The sequence below is a fragment of the Giraffa tippelskirchi genome, chromosome 5 (assembly GCF_054371585.1).
Source record: "Giraffa tippelskirchi isolate mGirTip1 chromosome 5, T2T-mGirTip1v1.2.pri, whole genome shotgun sequence".
Taxonomy (NCBI): Eukaryota; Metazoa; Chordata; class Mammalia; order Artiodactyla; family Giraffidae; genus Giraffa; species Giraffa tippelskirchi.
Genome location: NC_137279.1, coordinates 191745693 through 191767888, shown reverse-complemented (window position 1 = coordinate 191767888; position 22196 = coordinate 191745693). Strand labels below are relative to the sequence as shown.

Here is a 22196-nt window from a genome sequence, read left to right as displayed (position 1 = left end):
AGACGCTTCTGCTCTGGTCCACTGGGTCGCCGGCCAGCAGAGCAGAACCCTTCGGCCACTCCCCCCCACCGCCCAGCGCCCGGCCCCCAAGCAGAGGTCTCTAGAGGTACAATCAACAGGCTGCCAAGTGTGTTGTCAGAATTGTTTGAGGAACTTTTCTGATGAAGACGTAAGAGAGAGATTTTGAAAGGAAAACGCTTTTAGGCTGCACAAGCTGACGAGATGAGAAGCCTCTGATAAGGCCTGAACCACGTGGACCAGGGGATAACATCTCGGGAAAGTGGATGAAAGCGGACGGTCTAGCCCACCTCTACCCTCGAGGCCTATTGGTCACCAGAGAGCCCCATGGTCTGACTCACAGGGGTTTTTTTTGGTGCTAAAATACACATAATATACAATTTATCATTTCAACCATTTTAAAGTATACAATCCAATAGAATTTCACTCGGTTGTGCAAGCATCACCACTATCGAGTTCCAGACCTTTTCCATCACCCCAAACAGCAATCCCACACCCGTGAAGCAGTCCCATCCCAGTCCGCCCCCGCCCAGCCCTGGTCCCCGGCAACCACGAATCGGCTTTTGCTTATTCCGGCTATTTCATGCAACTGGAGTCACACACTTTCTGGTCTTTTGTGTCTGAGTTCTCTAACTCAGCATAAACTGTTTTCAAGATCCGCCCATGTTGTTGCATGAATGGCCTGAGTCAGAGCTCCATTCCCTCGGCCGAGTGATACTCCCCTCGACAGAGACAGCGCACCCTACTGACCCCCCTCCGCTGGGAGACGTCTGCATTGCTTTCACCTCTGGCCACTGTACACAGTACTGCTAGGAACAATAGTGAACACTTGGGTCTGAACACCTGCTTTCAGTTCTTTGGTGTATACACCCAGGAGGAAATGGCTGGGTCCTACTGGCTCTTGGAATTTTGATAACCACAGAGCTACCTGCAACTTACTCAGCCTTTTTAAAGACAAGAAGACTGAGTCCCAGCGAGGCTATGACATGCCTCAGCCCAGAACTGTAGGGCTGAGAGCAGGGGCGTGGTGCCCACTGCATGTTCAAATCCAGGGAAGTCCTACACAGACTCTCCATCCCTTAGACACAAGACAACGGTTTTCCCCAACAGATTCACTTGGAGACCTAACCTACTCCCACAAGAGCAAAGCCTTTGCTTTCTAATTCTAGTCTCCCCAAAAAGAAAAAGACCATGTCAGAGAAGTTCTTTCTAAGGGAAAGAATTACAGATGGTTTATTCCAGAAACGGTATTTTCACTGAAGAGCAAAATGCATTGTGGAGAGACACAGTGACCACATATAGTCACAGACATTTAAAACCCTCAGAATTCATGAATTACTGCTTCACCCTGTGAAGCGTCAAGCAGAAGAGAGCTCAGCGCGTGATGGAGACACACCAGCTTTGTCTCCTGTGTCCTCACATCCCCTTTGCCTCTTTCTGGTTAGAAAAAGTGAAATTGTGTAATTAACACTGAATGACACTTGCTGCAGCTTTCAAAACACACACAACGCAAGCTGATTGTCCAAGAGCGTGCTTCACAGACTCTGCACATCGACACACTGCCAAGGACAAGCCAGAAGGGTGAGCTCTACCGTCCGTGCAAATGACACTTTATCACCGTTAGGAGCTTGGCCACTCCAGCAGAAGGACGCTTCACGAGATGGATGGTGTGGTCGCTCGGCTTCTCTCGGCAAAGCTAGGCTTGTCTGTTTACCCCGAAACCCTCGGAGGTGGGCAGGTGTCTTTAGATGAGGGGGGCTTGAAAGTGAAATTTGACGAGGGGCTGGATCCCCAGCAGAAGGAAATAAACGCTGAGTTCCCACTGCCTCCTGTTAACCTTGGCGAAGACCGAGCCACACTGGGCTCACGCTCAGGCAGCCGTCCGCGAGACCTGAGGGTGGATCAGGAGCAGGTCCAAGACCCGTCCAGTCCAGCTGAGCACTGCGGAGATCCGCATTGTGGAGACCTCCACCTTGGGTCCCCACCCCTAGGCAGAGGGACCACCCTGGCCACTGAGCTCTCAGGGTCCTCTGCTTTCTCTGGCACCAGAGGCGCCAAGGGACGGGGGTGGGGTCCTGCAGTCGGGGGCCACCTCTGCGATGCTGTCTAGGAGTGATGCTGAGCCCTGGGGCTGGGGTCCTGCAGGTGGGGGCCACCTCTGGGATGCCACTGATGCCATCTCGGAGTGATGCTGGGATGCCGCTGATGCTGCCTCGGGGTGATGCTGAGCCCTAGGGGCACGTGGCAGGTGAAGACTCTTCAGGTCCCCGTTTAGTAGCCCCGAAACCTCGAGCTCGGGGTGGCCAGCAAGGTTGAGGTTGAGGATTTTACAAAGTGTCACCTTCTGGGAAGACCAGGAGGATGTGGCTCTGATAAACCACTGTCCTCTAGGTTCCTGAGGGACCATGGGGGGAGCAATGGGTCTGCAGGGACCAGCAGGGGGAGGTCCAGCTTCTGTTTCCTTATTAAGGGGCCTCAACCCCCTCAATTGCCCTATTTTTGTGTGAAATTCTCCACACACCACTTTTCCTGTTCATACCTCCAACTTTCTCTTTTACTTTGCCACTCCTGAAAAAGTTACCTTTGTCATATTATAAAGCTTTAAGTGATTGATTCATGTTTACAGCATCACTGGAGAGGCATATGAACATTGAATTACTCAAATATAATTGTTCAATGTAATAAAACAAAAGTGGATGTAGATAATAGCAATCTTTGACATGAGCGGATAAATATATCATAGTCCCTGCTTTTTGCTTACTGCTTAATTAAAAGAGAATCTCTATCCTCAAAAAATTGTCTTAAAGAGACTTCTGGAACTGGCAATAATTTAACATCCAGCAAAACAGCCTTGACTTAATTCTGCCCTTAGATACCCGACTGTGTGGACTCTTGACACGAGAGGGAGGTACATGAATATCTCACGCAGCTCTGAAACGGGCTCCATGAAATACCAGCCCTGAACGCACTCACTGGTGGAATCAACATGTGGTCCACGCAGTTTTGGCCGGCTGAAGCAGGTCATTTTACACAGGAGAAGTCCATGAAACAGGACACACCACGCTTCCTGGGGTACAGATATCCATTAGGGGGACTTCTAGTATCAATGAAGCAATTTTCCTAGAAAATATTAGTGACAGTCACTAGGGAGAAGGAGTCGCCAAGCACACGGGTGTGCGTAGCGGGGGGCGGGGGGGGATCTGACCGCACATCTATGGCTGAGCCCACTGAACGTCCAGAACAGCCGGGACCGCTCGACTCGGAGCACCTGGGACGGCACACTTACTCCCTGCGCCTGTGCAGGATCCTGTGGGGATGTGATGATGGGCTTTGCGTTCCTCCAGTATCACTTACTATGAAATAAAACCTTATGTGACTCCAGTCAATAATTGGGACAGATTTCAGCTAAAGAATAAGCACAAGAAAGGGTGCGGGGCTGTGGGGGTCGGGGAGGGGGAGGAGCTGAAGAAGAAACGCTCACAAGACAAAAAAAAACGCACCAAGGACCAAGTCTTTCTCAGGTTCCAGCAGCGCATGCATTCTGAAGGTTTTGAATAGTTAGGACCCCGCGTATAGTATGCAGTCTGGAGTGATTTAAATTCAGGAAAATTAATCTTCAGGGAAGACATTATTTGTCAATTAAACCCAATTATGTGAACAGAGTGGTTCCCTCCCTGGGTCGGGAAGATCCCCTGGAGGAGGGCCTGGCAACCCACTGCAGTGTCCCCGCCTGGAGAATCCCACGGACAGAGGAGCCTGGCGCTACAGTCCATGGAGTCTTCACTCAGACACGACTGAAGTGACTCAGCACACTCAGATGCATGTGCACAGAGATGTGTTGATGCTCGAGATAGAAAATAAAGACTCTTCCTCCCTCCTTTCCCCTCCAATTTGCAGTAAGGCAGGCATTTCCCAAAGAAACAATAAGCACCCGTGTATTGGTCAAGGTGGTCTCATTAAGAACAGGGCTTTCAATGTGCCCGGCCTTCCGGAAGTGACCCAGTAAGGACCAGTCCTGCTAACCCTGCAGGCCAGCTCCTGTTCTTCCTCCATGGACTTGAGCGTCTGAGTTCTGAAAGCAGACGAGCAGGGAGCAGGCACTTCTGCACCCACAGGGCCAGAAAGTCAAACAAAGCAAACGGCTTTTGACTTCTGATCCCACTGCACTCCCTGCAAACGAATCTACTTAAGGGACTGAGATTAATGAAAGGAAATAGCAGCTCAACGTCCATTTCTAGGTCTCCTGATTGAAAGAGCACACTGCCTGCTTGCGTTCTGACTTACAGGATGTTAAATCAAAGTGGAACTCACAGAGAAACCCACCGCGGCAGCCAAGTCAGAGACGGTCAACTACGGGCCTGCGTTTTCTTTCAGGGAGTTTGTTTATTTTACAATCTGTCCCTCAAGAAGCCCTCACTTGTCTCTGGAGCAGGCAAACGTCTCCTGACTCTCTAAGGAGAGGGAGACTCTCAGAGAGAATGTAACAGAAAGGCCAGTGTGACATTTTATTTGTACAGCCACAGAAGAAGGCAGGAACTACAAAAGCTGGGGCATCTGTTCTCCACGGGGAGTCGGAAAAAGACTCCCCAGAACGCCTCCCTTCTCCAAGCACAAGGCTAAATGCCCACCCTCGGGTTTCCTTCTGAGTTGCTCTGCCTGACTCTCCAGAGAGGCTCTGGCTGTGACCCCACCACAAACTTCAGCCCCTGCGGTTGGGGTCAGATGTTTGGTCACCGTCAAAGGGTTAATACGAATTAAGGTCTTGGCCCAAATCTTTCCTGCCAGTCACACGCCAGATCTGCACGTCCAGAAAACCAAATGCAAACTCTCCATCATAAACAGCAAGAAAAAGGAATTTAATGTCAGACAACTCAGTTGACCATTCCCCCCACCCCAAAGATGCAGGTGGCTATTTTGAAGGCCGAATATAAGCTAAAAAGAAAGGAGTATTTTTCAGAATAACCGAATTTGTTCACTTAAAGCTTGTTGGATTCAGCCCCGCCCTTCATTCAATAGACGGGAAACTCTGGTCTAAAGAAAGGAGAGACGTGCCCAGTTTTAGAGGCACCGCTCTTAGGATGGGAAAAGTGAAATGACCGTTCCACAGGAGCTGTCACGAGAAGCTGGGTCATCTTAGTCTTTCCCTGATCAAATAACAGGAAAACAAAATGATGGGAAGAAATTGAGCAATAACTAACAGCCTCCACAGACACCATGCCTCAACTCTCTCAGTCAGGTCCCTTCTTACACATAATCACAGGATCATATTATTCTGAACAAGAGAGTTGTGGATAAAATAATACAGATATTCAAAGCACATAAGACATTGTTTTGATTCAAAATGACTCTCTTTTCAACTAACCATGAAACATTTCTCTTATGTCGGAATAAAGTTACATGTTGACTTTTCCAATTTCTGATTTGAGTCTGCTCTTAGCGTGACAACTGCTAGCAATCACGGAAGAAAAATCCCACCGTGCCTTAGTTGACATCGGCATGAAAATCATGGTGTTAATGTCACCGTGTCTCACTCCAAAACAAACATTAAATTAAGGCTCATTTAATATAACTAAATTGCATTCAAAGACTTACTACTGAACCTAAACACAAAATACGTCCCTATTAACAACAAACAAATCTTAATGTAAAATAAACATGACCGAGTTTAGGATTTGATACCTGTCTGTCTTTCTCTTTCTCTCTCTCTCCCCCCACCCCTCAACTGTGTATGACTCCAAATACTAAGATTTCAATCTCTCCACTTCTTGGATGAATAATTTTGATAAATCAATGGCTTTAGAACAGTTGTGTGTGTGAGAGAGAAATGTGAGTCAATGTAGACTGTATCTTACAAGCAAATGTTGTCGGTTTCAGACTTAGTATCTTTCAAGGAAATGTTGTGTCAGTTTCGATGTATATTTCCTGAAGTTCCTCTGAAAAATATATTCTTGATTAGCATAGGAATAAATACATTGATTGGTATTCTCCTCCAGATTTCTAGGGTTTTACTCTTTGTTTCTGAATGATAAGGAACCACTTCTAAATAGTTACATGTTGAAAATATGAGCAGTCCCTTATATTCTGAAAAGTGCAGAAATGCAAATGACATCAGGAAAAAAGTGTATTTTTGCTCAAAGCATATTTTTGGCTTATTACTCTGAGATGGGCATAATCCTTCCTTATATAATTTGCTCACTTGAATGAAACTTTCAAAATTCTTGTAGAATATCTTTTCTTTTGTTTTAAAGTGCTTTTATGTGGGGCATTTTCTACAGTCTTAATTGAACTTATTACAATATTGCTTCTGTTGTTACACTTGGTGTTTTGACCATGAAGCACATGGGATCTTAACTCCCTGACCAGGGGTGGAACCTACACCCCCCTGCATTGGAAGGCAAAGTGTTAACCACTGGACTGCCAGGGAAGTCCCCTGGAATATCTTTTCTTTCAAACTTTTTATTTTGAGACAATGTTAGATTCACATGATGTTGTAGGAAATAATATACAGAGATTCTTTTACATTCTTCAGTTCATTTCCCCCAGTGGTAACATCTCAAAAAACTACATACAATATCACAATCAGGAAACTCACACTGATACACTCCAGATCTTATACAGATTTTGCCAGTTTTACATGTACCTATGTGTGCATGTGTATGTGTGTGTGCACGCACACGTGTGTGCATATTTCATTCTATACAGTTTTATCACATATGTAGACTCAGGTGACCATGTAAAATATGTTTTTAAGCAGTTTCTGCTTTTAGTGTTTCATCTTGGCTTTACTTTTGAGTGCATCCATGTCCGCATCCCTTAGATTCTATGTCTACTTTATGGCTCTCTCTGTATCTTGGCTATGCTAACTTAGTCATCTCTTCTTTGAATTTTATTGCCTCATCCATGAACTCTTTCTCGCAGAAGGCTTTGTTTTTGGTTTGCTTTTTGCAGCACAATTACCCTTTCCCAGGACAAGACACAAACATAAACAGACATTCCAGCATACATTCACAGGGTTTTTAAAGACACCAGTGAGAATAGATTAATATAAATACTAAGCTTAAAAACTGTCATAAAAGTTCAGCCTTTAAAATTGGCTTATTAAAATATTTGTTTTTTTAAAGCCCAGATTTAAACTGCAGTTATGAGTTATAGTACTCTGCTCAGAAAGAGTTTACTTTATGATCTTTCTGCCAGGCGAAAGGGATCTGGCATCTCTGCCGTCTGTCCAAAATACAGAGAAGCAACAAGCATGAAAACTCAATTCTTTCAGGCTCAAGACTTGTCTGAAAAGAGTACAGCCCTCAGAAAACCTCAGTAAAGTACTACATTTCAAATGACCTCAAACAGCCACTCTCAAAGTCCCAAGCCTCCAGCCCCCACTCTGGCCAGATGGGCAGCGAGACTTGCTTCCTGCAAGATAGAAAGGGTAACTACAGACATTTAAGGGAACAATGTCCAGCAAGGGAGGTCAGCCCCCACATCGGATCTTCTCAATCTGTGTTTTATAACAAAATGTTGCTTATATTTCAAGTAGCTGGGTCATTCATTCCACTCCTTCCCATGACCAATCCAAAGGTCGACTAGGATTCTGCATTTCCATTCTCCATAGGCAATTCATTTTCTTTTGAGACCAGCTAGCATTCCGAATGTAGCCGTTGACAGGTACCTCCAAGAAGTCAGTTTTCTGAAGAGAGGAAAAGGCTTACGCGTATTGGATGGTTAGAGGGTCACCCTCTGTTCTCCAAAGTAACTACAAGTTCTTAGGGAAACAAAGCTAGTATGTTGAGAGTAGGGACCTATGGGAAATGTGCACATAGCTCTGAGGTTGGAGCGATGTCTTCTTTATCCACAAAGCAGGGAGCACGAAAAACGTCTGGTAAGTAACCACCTCGGCCAGGTGCCTCTGACCGTGCACTGGGACGCAGGCATTTATTGAGAAAACGGAAAACTCCTTTAGAGACTTTCTGCTTAGATAAACTCAGATGACTGTCCAAGATACCTGATTTATTGTGTATTTGCATTTTTAAATACCCGGCCAAAGAAGAAGCTCAGGATAAACGTTAGCACCAGTCAAACTGCAACATTTCCTGTGTCTCTTTGTACTAAGGGACAGTTTCAGCATTTAATAGCATTGCTACACATCTAAACACAGATTTTCTCATGTATCTCAACAGACACTAAAATTGCATACCACTGATGGGAAGGTCTAGAAATTCTTTACAAATACATATGCCTATGTTTTAACATTAACATAACCTACGTAGCAACATTTGCAGGAAATCAAACCAATTATGCCTGTATTTACACTCATACAGACTAATGGGTTAAAAATGGAAGGAAAGCAAAAGTTTGTCGAACACGCCTGATAGTAAAAACACGGCACGTCTAGAATCATCCGTGTGTCAGCAATTTTCACATTTCCCTTCTCGTCCTGTACACAGTGGGCATCTGTCTACTAAGGAAACTGCTTTATCAGACCTAGTCAGTTACACTCAAGTATATAAAAGTAAATAGTGGGTCCCGCAAAGATCATTTGCTCTCCAGCTAAATGTGTCTCTCTCTTACATTTTGCAGATTTTCCCCCCAAGCAAACTCTTTAACGTTTTTCATTTATTCATTACAAATAATACCTTTCATTTTATATATTGTTTAATTGTGATCTATGTCTGATAAGTTTCAGGAATGCAATTCTTTTTAAGTGAATTTTAAATGATCCTAAGAAATTCTTGCATTAAGGTAATACCTCTTGCTTTTGCTTTCAATAATTTTCTGGAGGGAAGCCTTAATGATAATTGTGTTGACATTTTCCTTAAACAAGGCTATATATGTGTACATTTTAAAAAGATGACCTTCCTCATCTGTTTGTTCTTATTTCAGATGTGCTATAAACTATGCATGGCGGAAAGGGTAAATGGAATTAACTAATGGACGCTCATAATTTAGGCAGCAAAAACCAGAATTAATGTATTATCCCACTGTAGCATTTTAGTACTCGCCAATCCAAACTTTCTTTCCTGGGAAAATATGTGATTGAGACATTTTCCATCTGCTTTCGGCAGAGATCGGAGAAGATCCCCATAAGTGACTCTCTACTAAAAATTCTTAAAAAAAAAAAGAAAGCCTATAAAATGATTATTATCTTAGGGGCCTATTTCATAAATGAATGTTCAGTGGCACAGAAATGAAAACTAAAAAAAAAAACAGAAAGGAAAAGAAATAAAATCCACCTGTGCTTTCGTCCCCACAGCAAAAACATGTGCAGATATTATAGAGCGCATAGGAAAGAAGTGGGTGTGCTTGGGCGAGTGGGCGGCCGCACGCCCGTGATTAATCTAAATTCCTTCTGTGTGAAGTGGAGACGTGAATAAAAACACTGCAAGATGAGCGAGAAACTCCAACAGACCAAGGAGGAAGGATTTTTAACTCGGTCCTCTCCCCACCAAAAATCCTGAGCCCTTCCTTCCATCGCCCGAGAGACAGCCACGGTCACAGAGCCTTCTGGAAGGGACAGGACAGCATCTTCGCGGTTAGAGACGGTCTGAGGGGCTCCCGAGGTGTCTGGTGAAAGGGGGCCGGCGCGGGACGCCCCGAGCGCTCCCCTAGAGAAACCCGGGACTCGCCGGGCTCGGGCGGCTGCACTCCTCCGCCAGCTCCCGCGCAGGCCCCCGCCGCACCGCCTCGCCTCCCTTCCCCCCGCCCCCCGAAAACCTGTTTCCCAGCCTGGACCCTTCGGACCGAACGCTCGGCCCCCACCCAGACTCTCGAGGGTCAAAGCTGGGGCCAGAGCCTGCTCGCTCCGAGGTCCACTCCACCTGCCTGCCGGCAGCCGGGCTTCCCAGCGGCGATGTCTGCCTCCGGCCTCCACGCTCGGGTCTCCGCGCCTCCGCCTCCGCCCTGTCCTCCGCCTTTCCGATGCGGACGGTCCTCGGCTCCCGGGCTGCACTGGCCCCGGGGCCGCCCGCGCGGGGCAGGGGCCTCCCGCCTTCCCAGGCCAACCGAGGCGCCGCCGGTCCGCACCTCTGCGCCCACCGGGGCAGCCAGGGCGCCGACGGCCGGGTCCCCGAGGCGCAGGCCGGGATACCTGCACGAGCAGCCAAGGAGAACTGGGTGTCCGCACGATGAAAGCGCGCTGCCTCTCCCCGGGAACCGGGCGAAGCCACTGTCCGGCCCGGCCCGGCAACTTCCCGGGCGGCCTCCGCTCGAGGGACGCAAAGAACAACTGGTCCTCAGCCCTTTGCCCTCGGCCGGCTCCTGGCAGTTCTGACGTCCACTCCCCCGACGGTCAACCACAGACCCTTACCCACCACTCCCACAACACCAAGGAGGGAAAATAACGACTGTCACCAGGCCGCCCGTTCCCGACCGACACCCTGCCTGGGAGCTTGCCCCAAACCACAGGGGTGCCCCTGGGACCTGGCAGCTTCCCAACCGACCCCCATCTGTTGCGAGGACGAAAGGCGCACCCCATTCTCGCAGCCGCGGCCCGCGGTCCTGCGCCCATCGCGCGCTCAGCACCTACCCTGGCGCGCCGGTCCGGACGCGGGTGGCGCGGCGCTAGTGGGAGGCGGACATGGACCACGCGCCCTCCATGCGCCACACGGAGAAGGCGTAGCTGAGGCGCTCGTGGGCCACGTAGCTGCAGCTGGTCATCTTATTGTCCATCTCGTCGCTCTGCAGGACCTGGTAGAGGAAGTCTATGTACCTGGCGGCCAGCTTGAGCGTCTGGATCTTGCTGAGCTTGTCCGAGGGCAGCGTGGGGATGATCTTGCGCAGCGCGGCGAAGGCCTCGTTGAGCGACTGGGTGCGCTGGCGCTCGCGCACGTTGGCCAGGATGCGTTGGCTCTGCAGCTCCTCGAAGGACTGGGCGCTCGGACTGCCCTTCTTGCCGCGCTTGCCGGGGGTCGGGCTGCCATCTTCGCTCGACTTCTTACTGTAGCGCCGTTTCCGGCCGAAGCGCTTGGGCTGCCGCTCGAGCTCCTCCTCGCTGGTGCCCAGGCTGTCCACGGGGGACACGGGCGAGCTGGAGCCCTCCTCCATGGCGCCCGCCCGGCGCGCGAGGGGCTGGGGGCGCCGGGCGCAGAGCGCGCGCCGCTGGCCAAGCCCGCGGTCGCCGAGCACACGCTCCCCGAGTTGCTCGAAAGGCTCTGATTTCAAGGCCGGCTTGTGCAAAACCGAGGTCTCCGGGAGAGGAAGTTATTCTAACTTTTTTGGAAACCCTAGCCGGGCTGGGTTGCTAAATAGTTGTCAGGAGCGAGGGCGGCGCGCTGATTGGTCGCCGCGACCGGGGGCAGGACGAGTGCTGGGGCCTCCGCCGGCCGCCCCCGCCCCCCGGCGCGGCACTTTCAGTTTTGCCTCCCCCTTCGGCCCCGGCCGCGGCGGGCACCCGGGACTGCCCGGCCCTCGCGCGCGCCGCCCGCGCCTCCGCCCCGGGCTCTGACCGCTCTCCGGCCGCGCCGCGGGCTCAGCCGATCCCGCTTTGTCTGCTCCTTAGCTGGAGATCGGGCCCCGCCGGGCTGCGGGGTCTCTCCCGCGGCGCGAGGGGTGCGGGAGGCAAGTCCTACCCTAGATGCTCGCCCAGGAGGTGAGGACGCGGCGGGGAGCCCCCGGGGACGCCCGGGCCAGTGTGAGCCTTGCTGTCCCCGGGCGCGCAGCGAGTTGGCGAGGTGGCCCGCACGTTCGGCTAGGGGAGGGGGACGTGCGGGACCAGTGGCCCCGTCCGCGGGCGGGCTGACACTCTGGTGCCCTCCGAGACGCGGCTACCTACGGACGCGCCGCGGGGATCCGTGGAGACGCGCGGCCCGCTTTGCCCAGCTGTTATACGGGGGAGTGTCTCACCCCAACTTGCTGAGGAGCCCCGGCCCCCGACGCCCTTCGCAGGCGGTCCTTCTAAGTGCGTTAAAACCTCAGCACCAGCGCGCGCCTCCTCGGGAGCGTCCAGTGCCCACCGAGCCCACCTGCCTGGCCCAGCCGGGGGTACAAGAGCCCGGCGAAGGCGCGGCTAGGGCTAGGCCGCGGGGCCGGGCCCCCGCCTCGGGGCTCCCCCTCTGCGTCGCGATTCGGCCGGGGACGGAGGGTGGCCTGGGGAGGCGCGCGGCCTCCCCTACGCTGGGCGCCTGCGGGTAGCCCGAGCGGCCGCGGCGCGGGGCCCGGCCCGGCTTCGGCCGGCGACCGGGGGGCCGCCGGCCCCGCGCCATCTGGACGCCGAGCGCGGGCGCGTTTGAAGTGATTCGGGGGCTCTTTGTTCGCCAGGCCGCTCTGGCTCGGGGCCTGGAGGTGGTTTACGGCCTGGATGCCTTTGAACCTATTCCCAGGTGAGCCGGGCTCAATTAGGCCCGGGCCTGAGCGGGCTGTCAGGCCAGCCGCGTGATCAAGGGCGCGCTGGGCCCTTTTATTGCAGTTGAATTCGGGGCCGGGGGAGCTCGGCCTCGGCTGCTCCTAGGCTGGCCGCGACCCCCGCGTTAGGAAACCCGAGGGCGAGGGCTGCGCTTGCGGCCAGGCGGCTCAGGGCGGCCCCCACAGCCGGCGATTGCGGGGCAGAGCAGCGGGGCGAGGCCCTGCACGACGCGGCCGCGTCCCCGCGCTGTGGGCTTGCAGCTTCTCCCGGGCAGGCCCGCGGGCCGCAGGGTCCTAGGACTGCAGCGTCCTGGGAGTCGCCGCGCTCCGTCCGCCCCGCCTGACCGCCCGTCCCCTTCTGCAGCTCTGCTATGGCCCGCACATTATCCAGAGCAGCGCTTTCCCTGTCTCTTTCAAAAAGTCTAAAATAAAAACTTAGGGAACTAAAGAGAGGGCGAGAAAGGCCGGGGGGGGGGGCGATCTGGCCTCGCAGGGCCCCAGCCTCCCCGAGGCTTGGCTCCTCTAAGGGGGGACGTTCGCCTTCCGGAGACAATAAGAACTTGCTGCTCTTAACCTCCTCTGTGTCACTCAGTGTGGGGAGCCAGCTCCCAGAGCACCGCTTCCGCCCAGTTTAAATAAGTCCTGAGACATCCCTCCTCCCTCCGCCTGCCCTTGAGCCTGCCCTTGAACCTGGCGGTCTAAGGAGCAGAGGAGTCGGCTTGGTAGGCCTGCTCCACCCCGCTGTCTGTCTCACTGTGCTTGGGCCTGAGAATAATGTCTGGAAGTTGGGGTCTAAGAGCCAGTCATCTACCTAAGCTGGTGGAGTGGGCTTGAGAAGGGCTGACAATCGGTGTCCAAGTAACACTGTTGCCTACAGGTAAGATTCTCCTGTAGGAAAATCCTCTTTAAAAATTTCCTCTTGGAAAGTCGCTCAGGAGGGCATAGGACAAGCCCTCATTATAACACTGGTACCCTTGCCTTGTACACATGTGTGCTAAGTCGCTAAGTCGTGTCTGACTCTTTGTGACCCTATGGACTGCAGCCCGCCAGGCTCCTCTGTCCATGGGATTGTCCAGGCAAGAATCCTGAGGTGGGATGCCATTTCCTCCTCCAGGGGACCTTCCCAATCTTAGCACAACAAGGCTTAAAAGCATGGTTCCCTCTGTACCTGGTGGGCATGGTGGACGGGTGCTCACTCTCCTTTGCATCCTTGTTCTACTGTTCCTTCCTGAATCGCAGGGGATGAAAGGCTGCAAATGACCTCGCTCGGCCTTTGGCAGCCCTGGTCTGCAAGATGTCATCTTATGGGGTGGGGGAGGGAAGAGGGCCACGGCCCTGCCTGCCCCGTCCTTGGTGAGTCCAGGGTAGAGGTGTTTGATTGCTCTTGGTAATGCAGTGTCTGGTCACATCTAGAGGGGAGGGAAGGTGTTACTTTTCTGGAGTGGAACCCAGCAGCCTGGGGGGCTGGCAGTGATGGCAGTAGCAGTAGCTCCCTGATTCCAGCCCGGTTCTGGAACCAGTTTTCCTGGTACAGTGAGGCAAGGGCTCCACTTCTGCACTGCAGTTTGCAAGTCAGTCCAAAACACTCTACCTAGAATCTGTCATCAATTCCACTGCAATTATGTCATAGTCCCTAATAAGTTGTTTCCCACATAAACCAGCCACAGTGTGGGCCCTGTTCTCTGCCAAAGAACCCCAAGACACCCCCACTCTGGACTGGGGTGTGGAAGACAAACACCAGGGCTCTCCCCAGGGGCCTTGTTTTCTTGACAACACTCACTCGTAATGTGAGATAACGCGGGCCTTTGCCACACATTTAGGAATGCCTTTAAGATCAAATCAACAACTAACTCACACTATGATTTTTTTTTTTCACATGGAATATATATACCAAATTTCAATTTAAAAACAACGCTGGAAAGATCAACAGTGGCCTAAAAAGAATGGAAAGAGAGAAGAGAGTGTAGGACTCTGGGACAGAAGCCAGTCTCCTCTGCATAAACCTTGTTTTGTAGATTTGCCTTTGGAACCATATAAATGTTCCACATAAATTATTTAAAAACTGAACCAAAATGAGGAAAAATAGAAATCCCTAAAAAGTCAAAAGCAAAATCAGACAGATGTACCTAATTTTGTATCAACATGGTGGCTTACCCAAGCAGGCAGGAATGATTAAAGGTCACTTTAAACGCTGTGATTTGACTGCATGCATCCTTGGAGGGGTACATTGTAAAGGAGAGAGGAAAGAACTGAATCAAGTCTGAATCTGTTTTTGGTATTCATATTCCTAGTAACGGTATTGCTGTTGTCATTCTGAAACTGTGAGCTAAAGCAAGTCACTATGTTTACATCTTTGGGAGTCAAGATTTCCAGCCTAAAAGAAACGAGATACAAATATACAATGAAAGAAGTAAGAGCGTGTCTTGCTAAATTTGCTGGAAATATCAGTATGAGCTCACTTTGTACTTCCTCTTAAACCTTGTATCTCCTGACCCTGACCATTGAAAAGACAGAGAAGCATTGAGTGACCCAGGGGCGGTGAGCACCACTGGCATCCAGTTTACGGTCTCTCCTTGGAGAAATAGCTGAACTGAGGGCTGGAGAGCAAGACACAGGCAAGGTAAACATGGCGCATCTTCACCAGAGAGCAAGGGGGCCTTCTGTGACTCCTGGTCATGCTGGGGTCTCGTCACTGCACAAGAGCTGCCCAGCCGTGGGGGACTGGGAGAAGCTATCATCCAAAGTGGTTCTAGGAGTTGTTGTTCAGTTGCTAAGTCGTGTCCAACTCTGCGAACCCATGAACTGCAGCACACGATGCTTCCGTCCCTGGGTTTGCTCAACCTCATGTCCATTGAGTCGGTGATGCCATCCAACCATCTCATCCTCTGTCACCCCCCTCTCCTGCCCTCAATCTTTCCCAGCATCAGGGTCTTTTTCAATGAGTCAGCTCTTCCCATCAGGTGGCGAAAGTATTGGAACTTCAGCTTCAGCATCAGTCCTTCCAATGAATATTCAGGACTGATCTCCTTTAGGATGGACTGGTTGGATCTCCTTGCAGTCCAAGGGACTCTCAGGAGTCTTCTCCAATGCCACAGTTTGAAAGCATCAAACTTTAATGAGCTTCATTTTAATTCATGACTCAGGAAGGCTTGTTTTCTCTCCCCACCCCCACCCTTTTCAAACAGTTCCTTTGAGTTCTCACTGTCCTGTCTTGTTGGTTTTTAATCTTAAAATCTGTTGCTTACATCTTCTGCCCTCTCCTTCCCCCTCACCATCAACCCCTGCCCTTCAGACTTTGCACTTTCCAGTGGAGCCCAGCAGATCCTGTTGACTCTGATGGGTGCAGAGATAATACGACTTGTGGTCACACTCTAATAAATACACGCACTGTGCTGTGCACTGCGGAGAGAAACGAACAGAAGGCAGGAGAGGATCAGTACAGGCCTTTTAACCATCTCTGACTGTGTGCTTATCATCGAGCAAGGAAGGGGAGTGGGAGCCACGGGACAGAAGCTTCCCGGTGCAGCACACCGAGGGGTGTGGTGGAGGGATGAACCCAGGCTGAGGAGGGTGCGCATGGCAGGTCAGGGAGGCTGGGAAAGACATCAGCAAAGGGCGAGTGAGTCCACCAGGAGAGGCGAGGATGTGCAAGACCCACGGGGTGAAAGAGGCATGGGTGTCCCCCCGGGGTGGGCTCCTGCAGGTGGGAGCTCAGGAGACCGGTGGCCGCACTCGCTTGGTTGCAGATAATACACACAATAGCCTGTACCTGCCTAACAGAGCTCAGGCCCTAGCGGGCTTCCGGTTTTGCTGAATCCAGGGGTTTCAGTGACGTTGTGTATCTCTGTTCCCTCTCCACCTTGCAGCTTCCCTCTATGTGGGGGTCCCACCCTGTCTTGATGCAAGGGGCCCTCCCCCTTCTGCCTGAGGGTGACAGGCATCACACTCCAGGGTCGTATCCCCCTGAAGTGGCATCGCTGATTCGACACAGTTTTCTCATCTTGCTTCAGCATAAAAGGTGAGCGTGGAACCCCAACTGGCTGGACTCCGTCATGTGGCTGAGGGCCCTGAGGGTGGGTAGGTTCCCCCGGAAGAGACATTGGGCCAATGAGCAAGGGGTGTACAATGCAGGACGCAGTGGCGCCATGGATGAAGGTTGGGCCAGGCTCTCCAGAGTCTCAGAAGACCAGTTACCAAGGCTGAATTTCCTTCTGAAGGCGATGAAGACCAAAACAGGGTTCTAAGGAAAGATGTGATGACCAACTTTTATTCTGAGAGAAGTTGACAGCCTCGTGGGAGGTGGAAGCCAACTGGGAGGCTGTTGAAAAAGCCCAACCAGCTGACCTAGGAAGCAGGGAACAAGGGAACCAACGGATCAGGGAAACAAGAGACTAGAGAACCAAGGGACCGGGAACCCAGGGACTAGAGAACCAAGGGACCAGGAACCCAGGGACTAGAGAACCAAGGGACTAGAGAACCAAGGGACTGGGAACCCAGGGACTAGAGAACCAAGGGACCAGGGAACGCAGGGACTAGAGAACCAAGGGACTAGAGAACCAAGGGACCGGGAACCCAGGGACTAGAGAACCAAGGGACTAGAGAACCAAGGGACCAGGAACCCAGGGACTAGAGAACCAAGGGACCAGGGAACGCAGGGACTAGAGAACCAAGGGACTAGAGAACCAAGGGACCAGGAACCCAGGGACTAGAGAACCAAGGGACCAGGAACCCAGGGACTAGAGAACCAAGGGACCAGGAACCCAGGGACTAAAGAACCAAGGGACCAGGGAACCCAGGGACTAGAGAACCAAGGGACCAGGGAACCCAGGGACTAGAGAACCAAGGGACTGGGAACCAAGGGATTGGGAAACAGGGGACCAGGGAACCAAGGGATCAGAGAACCAAGGGACCAGGGAACCCAGGGACCAGAGAACCAAGGGACCAGGGAACCCAGGGACCAGGGAATCAAGAGGCCCAGGACCAAAGGACCAGGAAAAGGCAAGGCATGAGGTGGGGAGGATGAGGAGGGATTTAAGAGAGAGAGGCTGCAGGATTTGATTCTGAGAAAGAGTCAGGATTCAATGTCCTGTCATTGACCAGGGTTAGGGTCAAGGTTAGTCCTTGGATTAGGGACTTGGCTTAGTTCCTTCCTCTCAGTGGGACTCAGTTTCCCCTCTGTGAAATAACAGGTTGGATTGAAAGATTCCTGAGGTTCCCTTAACCTGACAGTGTCCAGGCTGTGTTTTCAGAAACTGAAATCCAAGTTTGGGAACTTAAGCTTCTTGTCACACTTAGATGCATTGTGGAGTTTTAGAAAGGCAGGGGGCAGGGTGGATACTTCCAGAACCTAGGGACTCTGATTTTCTTTAGTCTAAGTAATGTGCAGGGGAGCCTTGGTGACCACACATGCCCTGACCCCTCATAAAGTCCTTGCCCTCCTGTGGCCTGGTCATAAACTTTCCTGAAAAGGTCATGTGAATTTATCGTCCCCAATACTTTATAATTAGAAATTACGGCCTCCCTTCCACATGACACTTTTGAGTTTTAGCAGATCTTAAATTAAAACTGTATGCATGTTTCAAAATGTTCTTTGGAAAACTTGAAATACACAAGTTGAAAATTCGATAAGGTCCTGAACGCTTATCTAAATAAACATACAAATTCGACCTCAAATGTTTTAGAGAACACGTGGAATTAAATGTGTGCGTTAAAACTCTGATTATATCTTAAATATAAAAACTCATCAAAGAAGCCTTCTAGGGAAAACACTTCAGGGTGTATGGCAAATTTCTCTTTTATAGAGGTCACCAGAGCGGTGAGGAAGTGGTCACAGGGCTCTCCCAAGTGACCGGGAGACGGAGTGATTGGCTGCCCTTGTTTAAAGAAGAAAATGTGTGTTTGTGTGTGTGTGTTTACGTAGGGATAAAGGGCAAGATGAACTTCCCCAGGCTACACATTTTTTTAAGCATTTTTAATTATTTTACTTGACTCGATGATCCTGCTTCGTTTCTTTATCTCATACTTTAGGGAAGATGGGTAAATAACAACTAAGAATACCTCCGTTTCCCCTCCTTTTGGGTGGAAATCTGGTTGGAAGCTGGTAGGGGCCCGAGTCCCACTCCAGGTTTCTCCCTCTAATTTGCCTTCCCTCTCCTGGCTCTGCTGACCTTCCCTTCCTCCTCTTCAAAGAGGCCCTCACACCTAACTCCAAGGAGATGCTCTCTGAACTCTGAATATAAAGGAAAGCTAGTTTTGTTTTATTTTTCTGATGGATCCTCCCCCACTGAGGAGCAATTCATGAACAATGATATCAAAGGCTGGAGGTGTCACCTTTATTTCCCTGGGCCACACAGGAAGTATTTTGCCCATACATGGTACATCTTTTGGGTGTGACTTCTATACTCTGGATCCATTCTGAAATCTGTGGCTTGCTGGCTCACGGCTGAATAGCTTGGATCATAATCGATTATATTTTTGGCTGTACAGAGGTTTGCAGTTGAAGAGGAAAATGTTTGCACTCATTTTCCATTTTTACAGTCTTCGTGTAAGAACTCAGGAATATTGTGTTTTTTAAATCCTGCAGGAAAAGTTTTTGGATATACTAATATTCAAATAATGGCAATGCAAAGAATGGAGATCGTCAAGTAACTGGGTGTTTTCTTACTGATCAGATTGATGAAGAGAAAGGTGAAGGAGGAAGAGAGAAGATGATGAAGATGCTGGTTATGTCAATTAAGAAAGAAAACAAAACGAGAAGCATAAGCCAGCCTGCCAGCTCTTGTTGCTGGGGTGGGTGGGGAGTGGTCCAGCTTCCCTCCCCACGTCCTCCTCTGACCCCTCTGTTGTGTGTTTCAGGACACTGAGGTCCCCAGCCAACAAGCAAGTATATTCCATATACTCAAGCAGGAAAGTGGTTCTAAGTTACGGAATGAAGAACTGGGTCTCTTTCTCGTTTTTTGAAGGCGCATATGTGTGTGCTTGGTCGCTCAGTTGTATCCGACTCTGCGACCTCATGGCCTATAGCCCACCAATCACCTACCCCTACCCCAATAAACTGCACCCATTTTGAATTTAAAATGTGATGCCTTTTGACAAATGTGGAACCACCTCTTCAAATGCAAACATTTCCGTCTGGAAAGTTCCCTTATGCCCCTAGCAGTCAATCCCCTCCTCCTCCCCAGCCACCAGCGCCCACAGATCTAATTTATGTGCCTGTTTTGCTTTTTCCAGAAAGTCATACAAACGAAGTTGTACAGGACATAGCCCTTTGTGTCTGGCTTTTTACGCTTAGAACACTGCCTTTGAGATCCATCCACGCTGTGCATGCACGCTGAGTGTTCTGTCATATGGAGACACTGCAGTCTGTTCATCTATCAGCTGATGGACGTTGGGGTTGCATCAGGCTTTTGGTGATGTAAATAAAGTGGCATTTAAGTCCTTTTTCTTCTCTGTCAGGTGAATACCTAGGAGTGGGATTCTTGAATCTATGTAAGTAGATACTTAACTTAAGAAATTGCTCAACTGTTTTCCAAAATGGCAGGACCATTTTGAATTCCCAACAGCAATGTATGAAATTTCAGCTGCAGATGGCTATAAACAACAACAACAAAAACCCAGAAAACAGCAAGAGTGGGCAAGGATGTGGAGACATTGGAACTCTCACACCTCGCTGATCGGGGTGTAAAATGGCTCAGCTACCCAGAATGACAGTTTGGTGGTTCCTTAACAGGTTAAATATAGAATGATCATGAAACCCAGCAATGCCATCCTTGGGTACTGAATACCCCAAATAATTGAAAATAGGTGTTCAGCAAAGCCTGTACACAAATGTTTATAAAAGAGTTATTCAAAATTGCCAAAACATGGAAACAGCACAAATGTCCACTGATGGATGGACAGATTTACAAAACATGGTATAGCCATACAGTGGAATATTATTCAGTCTTCAAAAAGAATGAAGTGCTTATTGGATATCACTTATATGTAGAATCTAAAAAATATAACAAACTAGTGACTATAACAAAAAAGAATCAGACTGACATATCTAGAGAACAATCTAGTAGTTACCCGTGGGGGTGGTGAGGGGAAATTTAGGGGTGGGAGAGTGGGAGGTACAAACTGTTGGGTGTAACATGGGCTCAAGGATGTATTGTACAGCTTGGGAAATACAGCCAGTATTTGGTAATAACTGTAAATGGAAAGTAACCTTTCAACATCATGTAACAAAATTTTTTAAAATAAGGAATGAAATACTGATGTATTTCAGCTACAAAGTGGATGGATCTTAACAACATTATATAAAATGAAATAAGCCAGGGGAAAAAAAATCACGTATTGTATGGTTCCATTTATATGAAATGTCCAGAAGAGGCAAATCCATAGAGACAGAAATCAGATTAGTAGTTGCCAGGGGTTAGGAGGAGGGGATGTATTAATCATGTTTTCCATTTTCTGTATTTTATAATGCTTTGACATCTTGGGGCCTCTGGGCCCAGAGAGGGACTGCCCCTCCCAGAGTCAGCTGATTCCTGGAGATAGCAAACAGCTTGCCTGAGGACACACCTTTGATGTGTAAACCAACCCAGCTCATCTGTCTGGAACACGGTTCCTTCTCTAAAGCACGGCAGGACCAGTTACCAACAACTCGGGACCATCTCCACAGAGCCAGGTGCTCAGAATTTCACTCTCTAACCTGAAGTCTGCTCAACTTGCTGCCCCACTGAACCTTGCCCGTCCCACACAGACCATGCTACAGGCTCCCACACACACATCCCCCTCTCATCTACCTCCTGACCACCCTGGCATTTTCTCCAGTAGCTCTGCTGTCTCTTTCCTTGAATCTGTGGGTATAAAAAGTTCCTGCTTCCTGACAGTCACATCTGTTTCTGTGTGCCTTAGCTCACCTAATTAAAACAAACCCAAGGAACATTTAAAACAGGGGGGAATAGGAAATGACTTTAATATGTATAGGTTTACCGTTTGGATGGATAAAAATATTCTGGAATTAGGTAGTGGTGATGGCTGCTCGGTATTGTGAATGTGCTAACTGTCTCTAAGGGTAAATTTTATTCTGTATTTTGCATTTCTACATAGACAATCATGTTGTCTATGAATAAAATGTTTGCATTCATTCTTTCTTATTTGTGCCTTTTATTTCGTTTTCTTGTCTTATTGCACTGGGTAGGACCTCCACACAATTCTGAAAAGAAACAAAAAAATGTTGTGAGCAGAAACCCTTGCCTTTTTCCCAAACACAGTAGAGAAATGTTCAGATTCTTGCCATCAAGTATAATATTAGATGTAGTCTTTTCATAGGTTCTCTTTATCAGGTTGAGGAAATTTCCTTTTATTTTTAGTTTTCTTAAAGTTTTTGTAATGAATAGGTGTTGGATTTTGCCAAATTCCCTTTCTACATCTATTGAGTTGATCATATTGTTTTCTCTTCTTCAGTCTGTTGGTACAGCAAATTACATTCACTGATTATATATGTCGAACCAATTTTGCATCTCTTGGGTGAAGTCTGCTTAAACATGATGGATCATTCTTTCTATATATTGCTGGATTTAATTTGCTAATATTTTGTTAAGAGTTTTTATGTCTAATGTGGCTGTTTTTCTTTGTAACATCTTTCCTTGGTTTGAACATGAAGATAATATTGGCCTCATAAAATAAGTTGGCAGATATTCCCTCCACTTGTATTTTCTGGAAGAGATTGTGTAGAACAGATATTATTTCTTTCTTGCTATACTCGGTCATGTCCAACTCTTTCTGCCAGGCTTTTCTGCCCATGGAATTTCCCAGGCAAGAATACTGGAGTGGGATGCCATTTCCTACTCCAGGGGATC

General features: G+C 49.4%; 1 protein-coding gene, 1 long non-coding RNA gene and 1 pseudogene across 2 annotated transcripts in view; 2 read left to right on the top strand and 1 right to left on the bottom strand.

Annotated features, from left to right (window-relative positions):
- Positions 1 to 11227, bottom strand: part of TWIST2 (twist family bHLH transcription factor 2) — a 56182-nt gene extending 44955 nt beyond the window's left edge. The window contains exon 1 of the mRNA XM_081492242.1: positions 10538 to 11227. Within this exon, the coding sequence (XP_081348368.1) occupies positions 10573 to 11055 (483 nt within the window). The 5' untranslated portion in view covers positions 11056 to 11227 and the 3' untranslated portion in view covers positions 10538 to 10572. The remainder of the gene's footprint in view (positions 1 to 10537) is intronic.
- Positions 11228 to 11356: 129 nt separating this feature from the next.
- LOC145505324 (uncharacterized) lies at positions 11357 to 21481 on the top strand. Its single transcript, XR_014052934.1, has 4 exons — positions 11357 to 11599; positions 16218 to 16369; positions 19023 to 19140; positions 19582 to 21481. It is a non-coding gene; the product is annotated as an uncharacterized LOC145505324 (long non-coding RNA).
- Positions 11605 to 12539, top strand: LOC145507930 (uncharacterized; annotated as a pseudogene).
- Positions 21482 to 22196: the final 715 nt, after the last annotated feature.